This window comes from Falco rusticolus, chromosome 2, assembly GCF_015220075.1.
Source record: "Falco rusticolus isolate bFalRus1 chromosome 2, bFalRus1.pri, whole genome shotgun sequence".
Taxonomy (NCBI): domain Eukaryota; kingdom Metazoa; phylum Chordata; class Aves; order Falconiformes; family Falconidae; genus Falco; species Falco rusticolus.
Genome location: NC_051188.1, coordinates 12161843 through 12175405, shown reverse-complemented (window position 1 = coordinate 12175405; position 13563 = coordinate 12161843). Strand labels below are relative to the sequence as shown.

General features: G+C 50.7%; 1 protein-coding gene across 1 annotated transcript in view; it reads right to left on the bottom strand.

The window, feature by feature from the left end:
- The window catches only part of AMOTL1 (angiomotin like 1), a 61725-nt gene extending 50484 nt beyond the window's left edge, over positions 1–11241 (bottom strand). The window contains exon 1 of the mRNA XM_037377466.1: positions 11197–11241. Within this exon, the coding sequence (XP_037233363.1) occupies positions 11197–11239 (43 nt within the window). The 5' untranslated portion in view covers positions 11240–11241. The remainder of the gene's footprint in view (positions 1–11196) is intronic.
- Positions 11242–13563: the final 2322 nt, after the last annotated feature.

The window sequence follows — 13563 nt, the reverse complement described above, 5'->3', positions numbered from 1 at the left end:
TCAAGGCATGGCCCCAGGACATGAAGCTAACAGAGCCAGCATAAAACTGGAAGAGGCAGTGGGTAAAAAGAAGGAAAGAAGGATAGGTGAGGACCCAGCCACACAATCAATAGGGCTAAAGTCTGGGAAAGGCTTTACCACAAAATCTGCTAATGAATAATAGTTCAGCAATACAGAAAACTGCTGAGACACAAAATACAGCCAACACTATCAAAGGAGAGAGTTTATAAATCACTTTGTACAGATGTTCTTAATATGGTAAGGAGAGGACGTAGCTAGAGGGCCATGGGAATGTGTCTGGCAGACCGACTGCACAGGAGCCGCACGCCCAAGCTCCAACATCCCACAGACATCAACGGCTGGACTAGTCCCCCAGCCCCTTTCACAATCAGTGAGTGAGAACAAGCTCTCCTGGCAAGCAACAAGGCTCATCCTAAATCTGCTCACAGGGGTGGCTTTCTCAAGTGCTGCTTGTTTTAACAAAGTCACACAAAATGCATCACAGCAGTGTTAAGCCAGAAGCGACACTGGCTTGATCTCACAAATCAAAACAGGAGTGACATCGGCATGACTCCACAACTGAGGAAAGATGCCGACAGACTGGACAGGGTGCAAATGAGGGTCACAACGATGATCAAAGGGCTGTAGAACCTGCCCTATGAGGAAAGGCTGATGGAGTTAGCTCTTTTCTCCCTGGAGAAGAGAAGGTTGGGGGGGCGACCTCATCACAGTGTTCCAGTACTTAAAGGGTGGCCGTAAAGAGGACAGAGGTGCTCTCTCTTCACAAAGAGCTACATGAAGAAGACAAGTGGCAATGGGTACAAGTTGCACTAAGAGAGGTTTTATCTTGATATAAGAAATAGTATTTTTACAGTGAAAACAATAATTTACTGGAACAACCTCCCCGGGAGCATGGTAGGGTATTCATCACTGGAGGTCTTCCAGATGCGACGAGACAAGGTGCTAGATAATCTCGTGTAGGCTCCCCTTCCCACAAAAGGTGAGACCAGGCAATCTTTTGAGGTCCCTTCCAACCTGGGCTGTTCTATGATTCTATGATTTTCTGATTCCTACTTATTTTTCTGAGCACTACCTAATTTTTGTGAAAAGAAGGCTCTCTGAGGTCCAAACCTTGGAGTTGAGCATCTCCTGGACCTGAATACCCTGGTGCAGCAGGGACACAGCAGAATCACTCTCCACTGCCATAGGTTTTAGACTAAGGGAATGGCCATCAACCTCCAGCACCGGCCACTGCCAAGGGGCTCGCCTGAACAGGAGGTGGAGGGCTCAAAGTGGCACCAGTGGTGTGCCCATCCATCCCAGCGGGGCATCTGCCCACCCCAGTGGGGCAGGAAGCCCATGAGCATAGGGACCTGCAGCCCCCTGCTCTGCGGGGAAAAACATCAGCCATGGATGACCTGGATTTATTAATCTTGACTGCCTGGTTTGTGCTCGGCTAACTGTGGGCTCACTGGCATATCTTACACAAGGAAACTGCTTTGCTCTCCTCCTTACAGGTCATCACTAACATCAAGCCCCTGCATGGAGCAGAGCAGCAGGGTGGTAGCAGGGGGCAGGATCCAGCCCGTCTTCCCTACAGGCATGAAGATACTATTTTCTTCTGCGCCCAGAGGAAATAGACATTTCTACAAAATGTTAATGAATTCATCACTTTACCATTCATATTGTGCATGAATGCGTATGGCAGTTATCTATATTTAGAGAGTAAGAAGGAAAGATTGCTCAGTTGAGTAGATCTAAGCTGAATATGTTTGTGAAAATGAGCATGGTAGACTAGTCTGGAATTTGCGCTGATGCCGATACAGACCCCAAAAAAATCTCAAGAACTCTAATTTCCAACATTATTATCCTATTCTGGTACAGATTAGCATTAAACACACCCTTTACTGCTCTTACACACACACAGTCCTGCCTTGGAATCAGGAATTCTGTGCAAAGCAAGGAAGTTTTGAGCCCAGGCTTGTTTTATGAATAAAAAGGTGAATTAAGGTGACACAAAGAAAATCCACATGCCCAAGAAAGACAAGCAGCTTCAAGCATTATAGGCAACTTGAACAGCCAACAACTACTGGCTTGGCCTTACTGCTCACCAAACAGAATTTAAAAGAAAGAAGTAAAATTGTACACTTGCTTTCTACATTTTGAGTCTGTAAGCATGCTTGGCTCATGTTTTCAATTTTCCAAGACGCAAAATGGAAACTAAAGACTTATTTTTTCTGTAATAAGAGCTGAAATTCTCACCTAACCACTTGTCTTTGGTGGCTGTGGCAAAGCAATATTCTACTAAAATAAGGACTGGTAAATGCTGGCATCTGCCAAACTGTTCGATTTCTGAACTCTGTTTATATTAAGAGTCAAAACCAAGTAGCTCCAACCCAGACAGAAACCACTGCACTTTGTTGTACACATGTAGATGTTTTATCATCGTAAAATGATGTAATGATGGTTTATGATGCTAAAAAAATATGTAAAAATATTTTATGTTCATTCACAGTAGGTTTTAATAAAATGTCAGCTGCAGCTGGCACAGAAAGCCAGTTTATGTGTAAAACAGATAATGATTGCCGAAAGATCAGTGCTTGGCGCACAGCCACAATCCAGATCATGGGCAGTAATGCACCACTTGAATGCTTAGTGAAGACTCATGAGCCATTTGGAGCAAGGCAAGAGCCTTTTTTCTTCCCTCCCTTGCTGTCACAGGAGCCTCCCAAATCCCAGCTCCTCTCTCCGCAGGGAAAGGCTTTGCTCCACCCAGCTCTGCTGGGGTGCAAGGTGCCTATCCAACGCTCAGGAGTTTGCTCCTTTCCCAAACTTTCCCATTCTTCCACAATGCTCACCAAAATAACAATTTTCATCCCTATAACTGAATCCTGGCACCAGAGCAGCCATGTCCAGGGGCCACAGGTAAGCAGTCAGTTGAGGGCAACCTAGGACAAAGACCACCACCCCACCAAGGACGTGTCCCTGGGGAAAGGCTTTCTATCCACATCTAGCCCAAACAACCTAAGCTCCAAAACACGGCTGCTGCCCCGTGTTTTGTCACTGCCACTGCCAAGAAGAGCCAACCCCATCACCTCAGGAAGTGCCTGCAGGCAGCTGCCAGCTGTGCTATGCCCTTTCCTCTCCCCCTCCCAAAGCCAGTCCAGCTCACTTGAGCCCAGCATGCCAGGATACAGTCCAGTCCATAGACATCACATCTTCAATCGTCATATATCCAGTGTCTCTTACAGCCAATCCCATAGGACATGGTCACATTTCTGGCCCAGTTCAGTCCTCTACATCTCTACCAACTCTCCCACGTCTAAGTGATTGCCTGACACCAATTAGTTTTGTTTGGTTTGTTGTTGGTTTCTTGTTGTTTTTTTTTTAAGATAAACAAGCATTACACAGTACAGAAGCAGATGTATTATCCTGGAGGTTTATTACATAGCAGTGTAACTCACGTGAAGATTCAGAACTATTTCAATGAATCATTTGCTAAGATTAACACCAGACAGTCAGCAAGGACCAGAGACAGAGGAGCAATGCTTAAATATTTCCTGTTTCTGATGTGGTTTCAGTCTGGTTTTGAAAAGGATCTAAAGCAAAACCTCATAGGAAACTCACTGCTGCAACAGTACAGGAAAACCATGTTTTTAGAGCAATAACAGCATCCCCAAGAAACAAATTTCCTCCTCACAAAAACAGTTGAAGATGGTTTTCTTACAGCCAAACTGTACCACTACTCTGCATTCAGCAAAACACCAAAAAAATGCCCATTGTGCATTTAGAGGCAACGTCTCAAGCCAGCGCCCAGGTGATGAGTTTCTACATTGCACCCCGCTGCCCACCCAGGTACCACTCTGAGGCTGCCTGCAGCACAGCCCAGGCTGCTGTCATGTGCAGTTCCTCTGCCACCCAAAAGCCACCCAGCCAAACAAAACCACAGAGTTATCATCCAAAAATTCTTCTTTCAATTTGTGCCCTACCGACTGAGAGGTTTGAAAGAGATTGAGGCGTTTCAAATACCATCCAAAGCAATCATCTGAAATTAAAAAGTAGGTAAGGCAGCTTTACACTTTCCTATAAACTCCGCTGCGGTTTGTAAGGGAGGTCCAAAAATGACAAAAAAAAAAAAAATGACACCATTTCCAAGCCCACATCTGTCCTTCTGTCTCATAGCCAAGCCGGAAAGGAGTATAAATACCTTATTCCACATTTAAAATATTTTCTCTGCCCTGTCGCTGCATAAAAATCTCAGGTCAACAAGAAAGGAAAATAATTATTGAAGGGAAGTAACAAAAGGACGGTTAAAGCACTCCAGGGTCCCAGAGGCTGCCCGAAGGCTGCGCCATGAATTCCCTAGGGCAGACCCATTAGTACCTCCAATGGGTCACAGAGACCCTCCACTGAGGCTGGATGCCCCTGCATGTGTGTCCCAGCCCGCAAACCTTACGTTCTCTTGTAAGCATCAGCTTAGTTTTGAAGAGGCGTTGCCATACCCCAGCCATGCGGCTCTCCCAAGGCTGGGAGAAAGACCTGAGTTTCCTTTGGCTCATAAAAACATAACTCACATGTTCTGCTTCTTGGTTTAGGTACAAAAAGTGGAGACAGCACTTCCAACAGCATCACAAAGGATGCTCTTGGTACCTCCGGCAGCTCTCCTCCAGTGGTGCTGGGACTCCTTTGCAGGCCCAGCTCTGACAAAGTGCAGGAGCTCAGGCAGACATCAGTGATGGTTTCACATTATCAGCTCCCCAGCTGATGCACAAGTTCTCTACGTCACTTCTGTAGTGGCCGACTCACCCTCACACCCTGCAATTCTGCTTGGGAGCCTTGCATCTGCTGCCAAGGCTCCTCAGCCCCATGAGGACTAAACAAGCATCGCTAATATTATTTTCACGGGAGCAGAGCAACATCTTGCAGGACAGAAATCCAACCCACATAATGCAGACCAGATGTGAGCGAGCAGCACCTCTCGTAGCCCACATGAAAGTCGGAGATCTACCACATCTGAGCCAGGAGAAGCTTCACCCCTGTGCCTGGCAGGATTCACCAGACTGAGCCCCCTCCTCCACAGTTGCCTGCTCTGGGGGAAGAAATCTTGAAGAAAACTTCAGAATCCATGTTGTGCTGTTCCCTTGCTCGAGAAGAGCTCCTGGAGTCTCCCATCCTCGGTACTGTGATTTCATTCTCCAAAAAGTGCATCGTCAAAGAAAGCACTAGCAAGACTAATGGGAAAAGGCAATGGAGGCAACCAAACCCCACCTCTCCCAAGGAATCGTGCTACCACATCCAAATTTAACTGCCTACAAGGACGAACACTTCCTGTGAAACTTCAGCCTCATGCACTTATTTTCATACGTACTTCCCCTCAGCAAAAAAAACCAAAGCAGACAAGCAAAAAAGCTCCAAGCGAAGCACAGCAAAGGCGCCTTGAAAGCAGCTCCTGAGCCTGGCACGAGATCAGATGGATACAGGGAAGAGCGGAGCCACATCTGTCTGCCTGGGAGATCCCCCCCCCCCGATGCCCGCGCCTCCCCACCTTCCCGATGCAAATCAGGTGCGCGGGCCTGTGGGGGCAAACGATGTTCTTTCATCTCAGACGGTTACGTGTTTTACAACATAGGATAATCCACTGGGGGTTTCCCCCCCATCCCAGGCTCACCCCCGGAGTAGAGGCAGGTTGCAAGCAGAGTATTTTCATCACACCTCCAGCCGCCGAGCAGTTACCTGGGCACTAACCCGACAGAGGAAGGGATGCATGCTCCTTAGGTGGCTGCGCTAGGCCTTCCACAAATATGTGCATTTTCAAGGCCTCTCTATATTATGAGCTATACATTTGCCTCTGCAGCTATAACATTTGAGTCTACAATATGCAGCCAGCCTAAATTTGTTCAAAGAATTGAATCAAAAATTGAAATTTCTACTGTGATCAAAGTGCCAGTGGCACAATGATGACTCGTGTCAGCATTGCTGCTCTGCGATAAAAGAGTGAGCATTATCCAGAGCTGAAAGTAAGGGAAGACATTCCATAAAAGTGAAATACAAAGGCTGACATGGAGCTTGTGAGGCAACGCTTCTGCTACAGCCGTGCCACTTGTCAGCACAGCAAACAGTCTGCAGACATTTTCACTACGCCATAAATTCTGCTTTCCAAGCCATAAAAAATATCCAAGATAAAAGTTCATCATGAAAATTTTTTTCCATTGGAGGAAATAAAAATATTATCATAAATCGATCAGCTACAACATACAGAGAAGACACTCGCAAAGCAGGAGTTTAAGCTATGATTAACTTTGCTGTACTTACTGCTTTTAAAAACGATCACATTACAGAAAAGCACTGGCATGATCCCTGTCACTTGGATATTTAAGCCCTTCCATTAATTAACCAGAAGTGAAACAGGACCTAGGACTGTGGATCATTCAGCTAGTTCCTCATTACTGCAAGCAACCATATTGTAAAATTCTCAAACTGAACAAACAGCATCTGAAGAAGACAATTATTTTTTTTTGTCCCATTTGGAGGAGGTTTCAGGATCCTCTTCCTCAGATACACAAAAATATTCTTCTTAGTGCCTGGTCGCAGCCACTGACATCGCTCTTTATGCATCTATTTTTTTTGCCAGTGGTGTCCTTTAGGTTAAATAGCTTTCTCCCTGAGTCATTCCCACAAACTTGCAGCGTACAAAGGAGCCTGGGATAAGGACAGAACAAAAATAGTACAAAGACTGTACAGTACTCTCTAACTGAAAATGCAGGCATTGAACTCTATCATATAGATCTTCAGATTTCTAGAGCTTTTCCATTTTTTTTTAACACAGGCAACAAACCACAGGCTAAGGATCCACAGCTCTTCATTTGATCCATGTGAAAACCTGCTGTGGTAACCCTACACCAAGCAGAGCCTTTGCATTATTATTGTCATGTCTAAAGCAAAAAGAAATTAAAGCTTCTTCCCACCAGAATATATATTAAAATTATGAGCCTTCCATTATTAAATCATTACACACCATCTATATTCAGCCACTTTTAAAATACAGAAATTTAATACAGGTATTATACACAGAAGTGCTAACAAGATAATTGCTTTTAGTCCCTGTTCCCAGATGGCTGAGCTCAGAGTTAGAACAGGGAAAATCACAGTAACGGCCAATAGCGTGGAACTGTCACCTCGAACACGGCCCAAAACCGATGCACATCTCAGGCAGGGGGACACATCCCTGGGGACGAGACATGTCCCTGGCAGGGACCCCCTGCCCACCCCGGGTAGCCATCCCGAGGGGGAATCCTGCCAAGAAGTACCTCCGCGCCTCTGCGGGATGCAGGAGCCCAGACCACCTCCCTAGGGGGGGGACCTGGGTGCCTCCTGCCCTGCAGGCGCCTCAGGGGACCCATGTGGCATCCCTCAGCCCAGAAGGGACTTCACTGAAATACGTGCTCATAACACACACGTTGGGGAGGGAGGGCAGAGGAATAACAGTATTTTAATTACTTCAGTTGGTTTAAGTCTTAAATGGAGACTTGATTTCACTAAAAGCATTTTAATTCATGGAATCATTCATTACATTAAAATAATGTCATTATTTTCCACACTGAGCCATGGTCACCTAAGTCACTATTGTCTAAAGCACATTTGTATCTGTGCTAAACCATATGGTCAGAACAGATAATCCCAAGTACTGCTCAATTATTTAATCCCACGACATGTTTTCCTGAGATGTGGCACCCCCCTACAGATCACTCCGCTCCTCGAAAGGCATTGCCTCGATGTATGCTGGCTGTCATCGCCTGGCTCGCACAAGAATGACCCGCTATGACTTCAAGACACAGTACAGACGCTTGTGGGGAAAGGGACAGCCACACATAGCCATGGGCAAGGCCACCAAACACTGCAGGATCTGCTGTCACACGTAGGACACACATCACTGTGAGGTAAAACTGCTCTCATGTGCTGGTCCAGATCTAGAGTGATTTCACCAGCTTCTACAGATTTACTCCAGATTTACATGCACAGCAACATCCCATCTACTGGAAAAGTCACTGAAAGGACCAAAAAAGAACAGATACGCTTATAAATGCAACATTTCAATACAAAAGTTGCCCTAACAGTTTTGTTTTTTTCTAGAAGTGATGTTGTTGTTATTACTATTATTTTCTACCTACTTCCATCTATTTCTACTTCTGCCTTGAGCCGAAGGCAGGCTGTTCCATTTAAAAATTCAGGATGCAAATGGGAACCAGATTACATCTATCCCAAAGCTGCCAAAAAGCAATTGCTGTATGAAACCAAAAATCCTCCTGGGATTTTTCCCAAATCCACAAAATATTCCCGAGCACTACAGTTTCCACAGGGACTATTACATTAGCAGATAGTCTCTGTGTGAAAACCTGAGTACGCAGCCACCCTCCTAATGGTTTCCAGGACAAGGAGGCTGTTCAAGGCACGTACTCTCACCTTAGTATTGAATTACATTTATACCAGATCTGGCCTTTAAAGTGAGTTATATGCCTATCGGTGTTAGAAAACATGGCACGGGGGACCATCAGCCTTTTGTTTCCCAAAAGAAAGCTACAAAGATCAGCAGTAACGTCTATCTCCACATTGTCCTGAAAAATCTACATGCATCCCAACAGTCCAGCTGAGCCTGACCCCCCAAACAGCTCCACGTACAACCCTCCTGGGGCTGCTGCTGCGATCTCTACAAACCCCCTTCAGTCTCTCTTCACTGGAGAAACGCAATGCTTTTAGCTCTGTGCCACCATTCCCTTGCAGAGGAGCACCGGTGCTGCATCCATGCATCAATTCCTCCATCCAGTACGCTGATGTGCAGAGGCTTTGGTCCAGATTGCTGTGTCTGGCCAGGACACTGGGAATTGTCTCTGTGCTTGTCCACAATGTCACACGTGCATGGAAATGAAAAGTAAGTGAGAGCAGCCACTGATCCTGCAGGCATCGGGGCTTCAGAGAGGCAGCACGTGCTTGTTTGGGTCAAAGCCGCCCTCCTCCAGCAGCCAAGTGCTTTCCAAAATAAAAGGAAAAGCAAAGCTCCCTGTGCCAAATGCTGGCAGACAGCAAAGGGAAGTGATAGGCATCAGGACGGAGGAGGAAGAGGACAGACATGCAGGTGACGGGGGTCTCCTGCCAGCCCCACACAGTCTGGGGAAACTGAGGGGCCCAGTCAAAAGCAGTGCTGGAGGGGCACATCCTTCCCTATTTAACAACCTAAACCAGCGCCCCAAAATTCATCCCCTCACACCACTGCTCCAGTCGGGGCTGGGGATGAGGAAGGTTGGGCAGGATGTGGCCCCTCCATGCAGGGCCACAGCACGCACCCAGCACAGCCCTGGAGAGGGTTTTATGATGAGCTCTTACCCACCCGATATTCCCTGCCCTCACCACTCCGGCATCGTTTCAAGAGGTATTTACAGGACCCTTTAAAGAGCTTTTCTGCCCATTAGCGTTGACTACACACATATAAAAAAATACATGTTTTATATATACACACAGATAAAAATACAAAAACTTATGTAGCATATTTTATACTTTTATATATAGAATATATATGCAGTCATAACCACAGAATCATAGAATCATCCAGGTTGGAAAAGACCCTTAAGATCATCGAGTCCAACTGTTAAGCTAACACTGCCAAACCACGTCCCTAAGTGCCATGCACATACATATACAGACATATTAAAAATAGATAACCATATACCTACACTTATTTTATATATCTCTCTATATATGTAAATATATACATATATCTGAAATACATATATATCTCCATGCTCACCTGTGAGCTAGAACAGCACTGCCAGTTAGCGACACACAGGAAAAATCAGGGGACTCATCTTCACGGCTACCCCTCTCTCAGAAAGCTTTTTAAGCTTATTTTTATAGGAGGGAAAAAAAAAAAAAAAAAGACAAACGCTGAGCGCAGCGGGTGCCCGCTAAGGGCCCGCAGCCGGCTGGGCGGGCAGCTGCTCCCCGCTCCCGGGGCGCCCGCACAGCACCAGGAAAGGGAAAAAAAAAAAAGGGAAAAAACCCACAAAACTCTTTCCATCGAAAGAGGAAAAAGACCAAGCGGCGACCTTCCTGTATTTAAAACTACGAATCACCAAAACTGGCTGGAGGATTTGGGTTAAATTCACGTGGGTTTTTTTCTTTTTTCTTCTCTTCTTTCAATGCTGGGGTTTGTGTTTGTTTTTTTGTTTTCTTTTCTTTGGTTTTAAAAAGAGGAGTTTATCTTTGTTCTCCCTGCAGGGTTGGGAAGGTGAAATATAGAAGTTCCCCCTCGCCATCCCCCTACCACGGCAACGTGAGAAACCGCTCCCCGGGGCGGGCCCCCCGCCCGCAGCGGGACGCGACCGCGCTCGCCCGGTCCCCGGCGGAGAGGCGGGCTGGGGGGTCGCCCCCCGGGGCTGCGCCTGCCGGGCCCCCCCGGGGCTGCCGCTCCACCGGGCCGGGCCGAGCGGTGACAGCCCGGCGCGGCGGGACACGCCGGGACGCCGCGATCGCTACTGCGGAAACACAAGCGGCCGCGGCGGGTTCAGCTGGAAACGCTCCCCCCGCGGGGCCGGCCGCTCGCCTCGCCCTGCCCCGCGGGAGCCGGAGCCCCCTCCCAAACAAACGGCCGGCACCCCCGCCGGGCCGGCACCCCCGCCGGGCCAGCCCCGGGCTGCCCCAGCCGGCTGCCCCGCCGGCCCGCAGCGGAGCCAGTCCGCAGGAGTAACGCGGGGCGGGCTCAGGGAAACATGGAGCGGCCGGCGGCGGGCGGCAGGGCTGCGCGGCCGGGCGGGGCGGCGGGCCGGGGCACGGGGAAGCTCGCCCCGCTCCCACGCCGCGGGGCTCCCCACGCAGCCCGGGGAGCAGCGGGCAGGTCCCGCGGAAGCGGCGGGTCGCGGCCCCGGGCAGCGGCGATCGCCGCCCGGCCCGGCCCGGCCCGGCCCCCCCCCGCAGCGCCCGCGGCACGCACGGGTGTGTGCGGGAAGGGGCAGCCCGCAGCGGCGCCCCCCCCGCGGCGCTCCGCACGCCGGTGCGCTCCCCGGCGCACACGTGGACAAAGGCACAGGCGCTCCCACGCACACGGGCGCGCACAGACACGCACTTGTGCGCTGACACACAGGCGCACACCGCGCGCAGGGACGGACGGGCGCGCAGACCCCCGCCCCCCCGCCCCGCCGCCGTTACCTCCGGCTCCGCGCCCCGCCGCCCCCGGCAGCACCTTGGCCATCCGCGCCGCTCCCCGCCGCCCCCAGGCGCGCACCGCCGGCCGCCGCGGGCCGGGGCGGGGCGGGGGCGGGGGGCGGGATCGGGGCGGGGCGGGGCCTGCACCTCCCGGGGGAGGGGGCGAGCGCCGCCCGGGCGCGGGGGGGGCTGGCCCGGCAGCCGGTGCCTGCCGTCAGGTCTACGGGGCCGGCCGCGGTCACGGGGGGCCGGACCCCTCGCCAGGGCCGGCCACGGGCTTTGCTGGAGCCTCGCAGCCCCGAACGGAGCCACCTGGATGCCCCCGGGGCTGAACCCGTGTGGCGACACGGCCCCCCCGCCTCACGCCTGGGAGCGCTTGGGACCTAAATCCCCCCCTAGATACCAGCACAGGCTCCCCGAATCCCACCCCACGCCGCGCAGGACAGCTGACAGGGGTCACCCCGCGTCCCAAACCCGTGCACGAACACCGGGCACACCCCCGCCTCCCAGGGCTGCAGCTGCCTCCCTGCACCGGGGGCAGTGGGGGGCTGCTTGGGGAGTGACTTGGCCGGGTCGAGCCAGTGTGGAGCTGGGGCAGCTCCCCGTGCTTAAACGCAGTTGCCCACTCCCAAACGCAGACCCTTTCCCCCGCTGCCCACCCGCTCCATCACACATTCTCAGGTGAGCAGCAGGTGCACGTACCCCTCGAGGTCAAGGGAGTTACAGCCGACCCCAAACGCGAGTGCTGTGGTAACAGCAAACGCGCCATTTGTCAGCTCGGGATTTCTTTGCAGTTTGGCCCGGCAGCTCCCCAGGGTGCGTCTTCATTAGGGCTGGAGTGAGCAACGGCTTCGTCTCCTCAGCCCTGCCGCCGAGGGCCTGGCACAGGGCAAACGGTGAGAGAGCTCCTCGGGTGTCTGCACTGCACTTTGTCCCCACCCTTGCAGCCCTGTGGGCATGGGCTGCGTTGGACAGTCCCTCGGCACCCTTTTCCCAGCACTGCCCCGCAGGACAGACCTCTTTTCGGTTGACTGGTGCTGCCAGCACACTGCTTGGGTTTTCCCATCTCATTGCTCCAACCTCCCTCAGTCCCAGTGACGCCAGGATTAGCCATTCGATTCGTATTCATTTATCCCAGCTCTAAACACACAGACAAGATTTCCAACCCCCAAAGGGACCGATGGTGCCTGCTGCCTCTTAAATACCGTGCCAAAGGGATAAAAAAGCAGGTAAAATGCAGCAACAGGCTGAGAAAGAACACTCCCTGTGCCACCACAGCCCTTGTCAAGGGGCACAGCAAGATGGGAACTGGCCCAGTGCCATCACCGCAGGGCTGGATGGATGCAGCAGGGACTCCCGGCAGCTCCAGGTGCTGCTGAATCACAGCAGTGTAAAGCGTCGCTTTTTCAAATTGCAAAACCCAGCTTTGCTCAGAGGTTTTTTGGATTTTGCTTAGGTGCAAGACACAGGGAAACTATGCTATGGGAAACGGGCAAAGAGGGAAAAAATTACCGGTGGAGAAATCAGGTTCCTCAGTTCCCACAGCTGCACATCTCCCATGGCAGCAGTTACCCCAGAACTATGCTTCCCATGTGAGCCAAGCACCGCCTCCGTGTCGGCCTGCAAGGTGAGGTGCCAGCCAGGTGCTGTCCCTGTGGGTGTCTCCCTGAAGCTTTGAAGGTGAAGCATGGATTTGGTGTCTCCCTGAGGTCACCTAATACAGGCTGGGGTTACGTTCGAGCAGAAGAGCAGAGAACTGCAAATACGCCGTTGTTTGAGGGGAGGGTGAGGGGAACTATCGCTTCCTTGACCTCAGAGGAAAACCCACAGGCTAGTGCTTAAGGTACCAGGTTTGGACAAGAGAGGGATATTCAGTTCCCTTGTCTCCTGCAGATAGATGTCCTGAGTGTCTCAGCGCAAGTTAAGCCCGAATTCAGGCTTTTGAAGGCCTAAATGCTCTGCAGTCATGGGAAAACTTGACTATAAATAGAGTTAGACACCTCATTCCCCTGGAGGAACCGGCCACTTTTTTTCAGATTTTATAGCTGCCCTCTTCTACCTCTCCCAAAGATAAATGTTGGCTTTGCTTATAGGCACAGGTGAACCGTGAACTTGCTCGGTTGTAAATGAAGGTGAAATTTTGCCCTCGGCTTGTTAGGTGCCTGTTCAACAACGGTGGATGAAGTTGGATGAGAGTACAACTGGCTGAGCCCAGATCAAAATGGCAATTCAAGTGCTACTGTTTGTCATGCTCCAACTTTAGCATTTGGTTGGGCAAAACAGGACACATTATTTTGGTTATTCTGCTTCGCAGTCTGTGTCGTGGGGGACAGGGTGTGATCTAGCTGCATTGCCCTTGGCCAAGCAGGT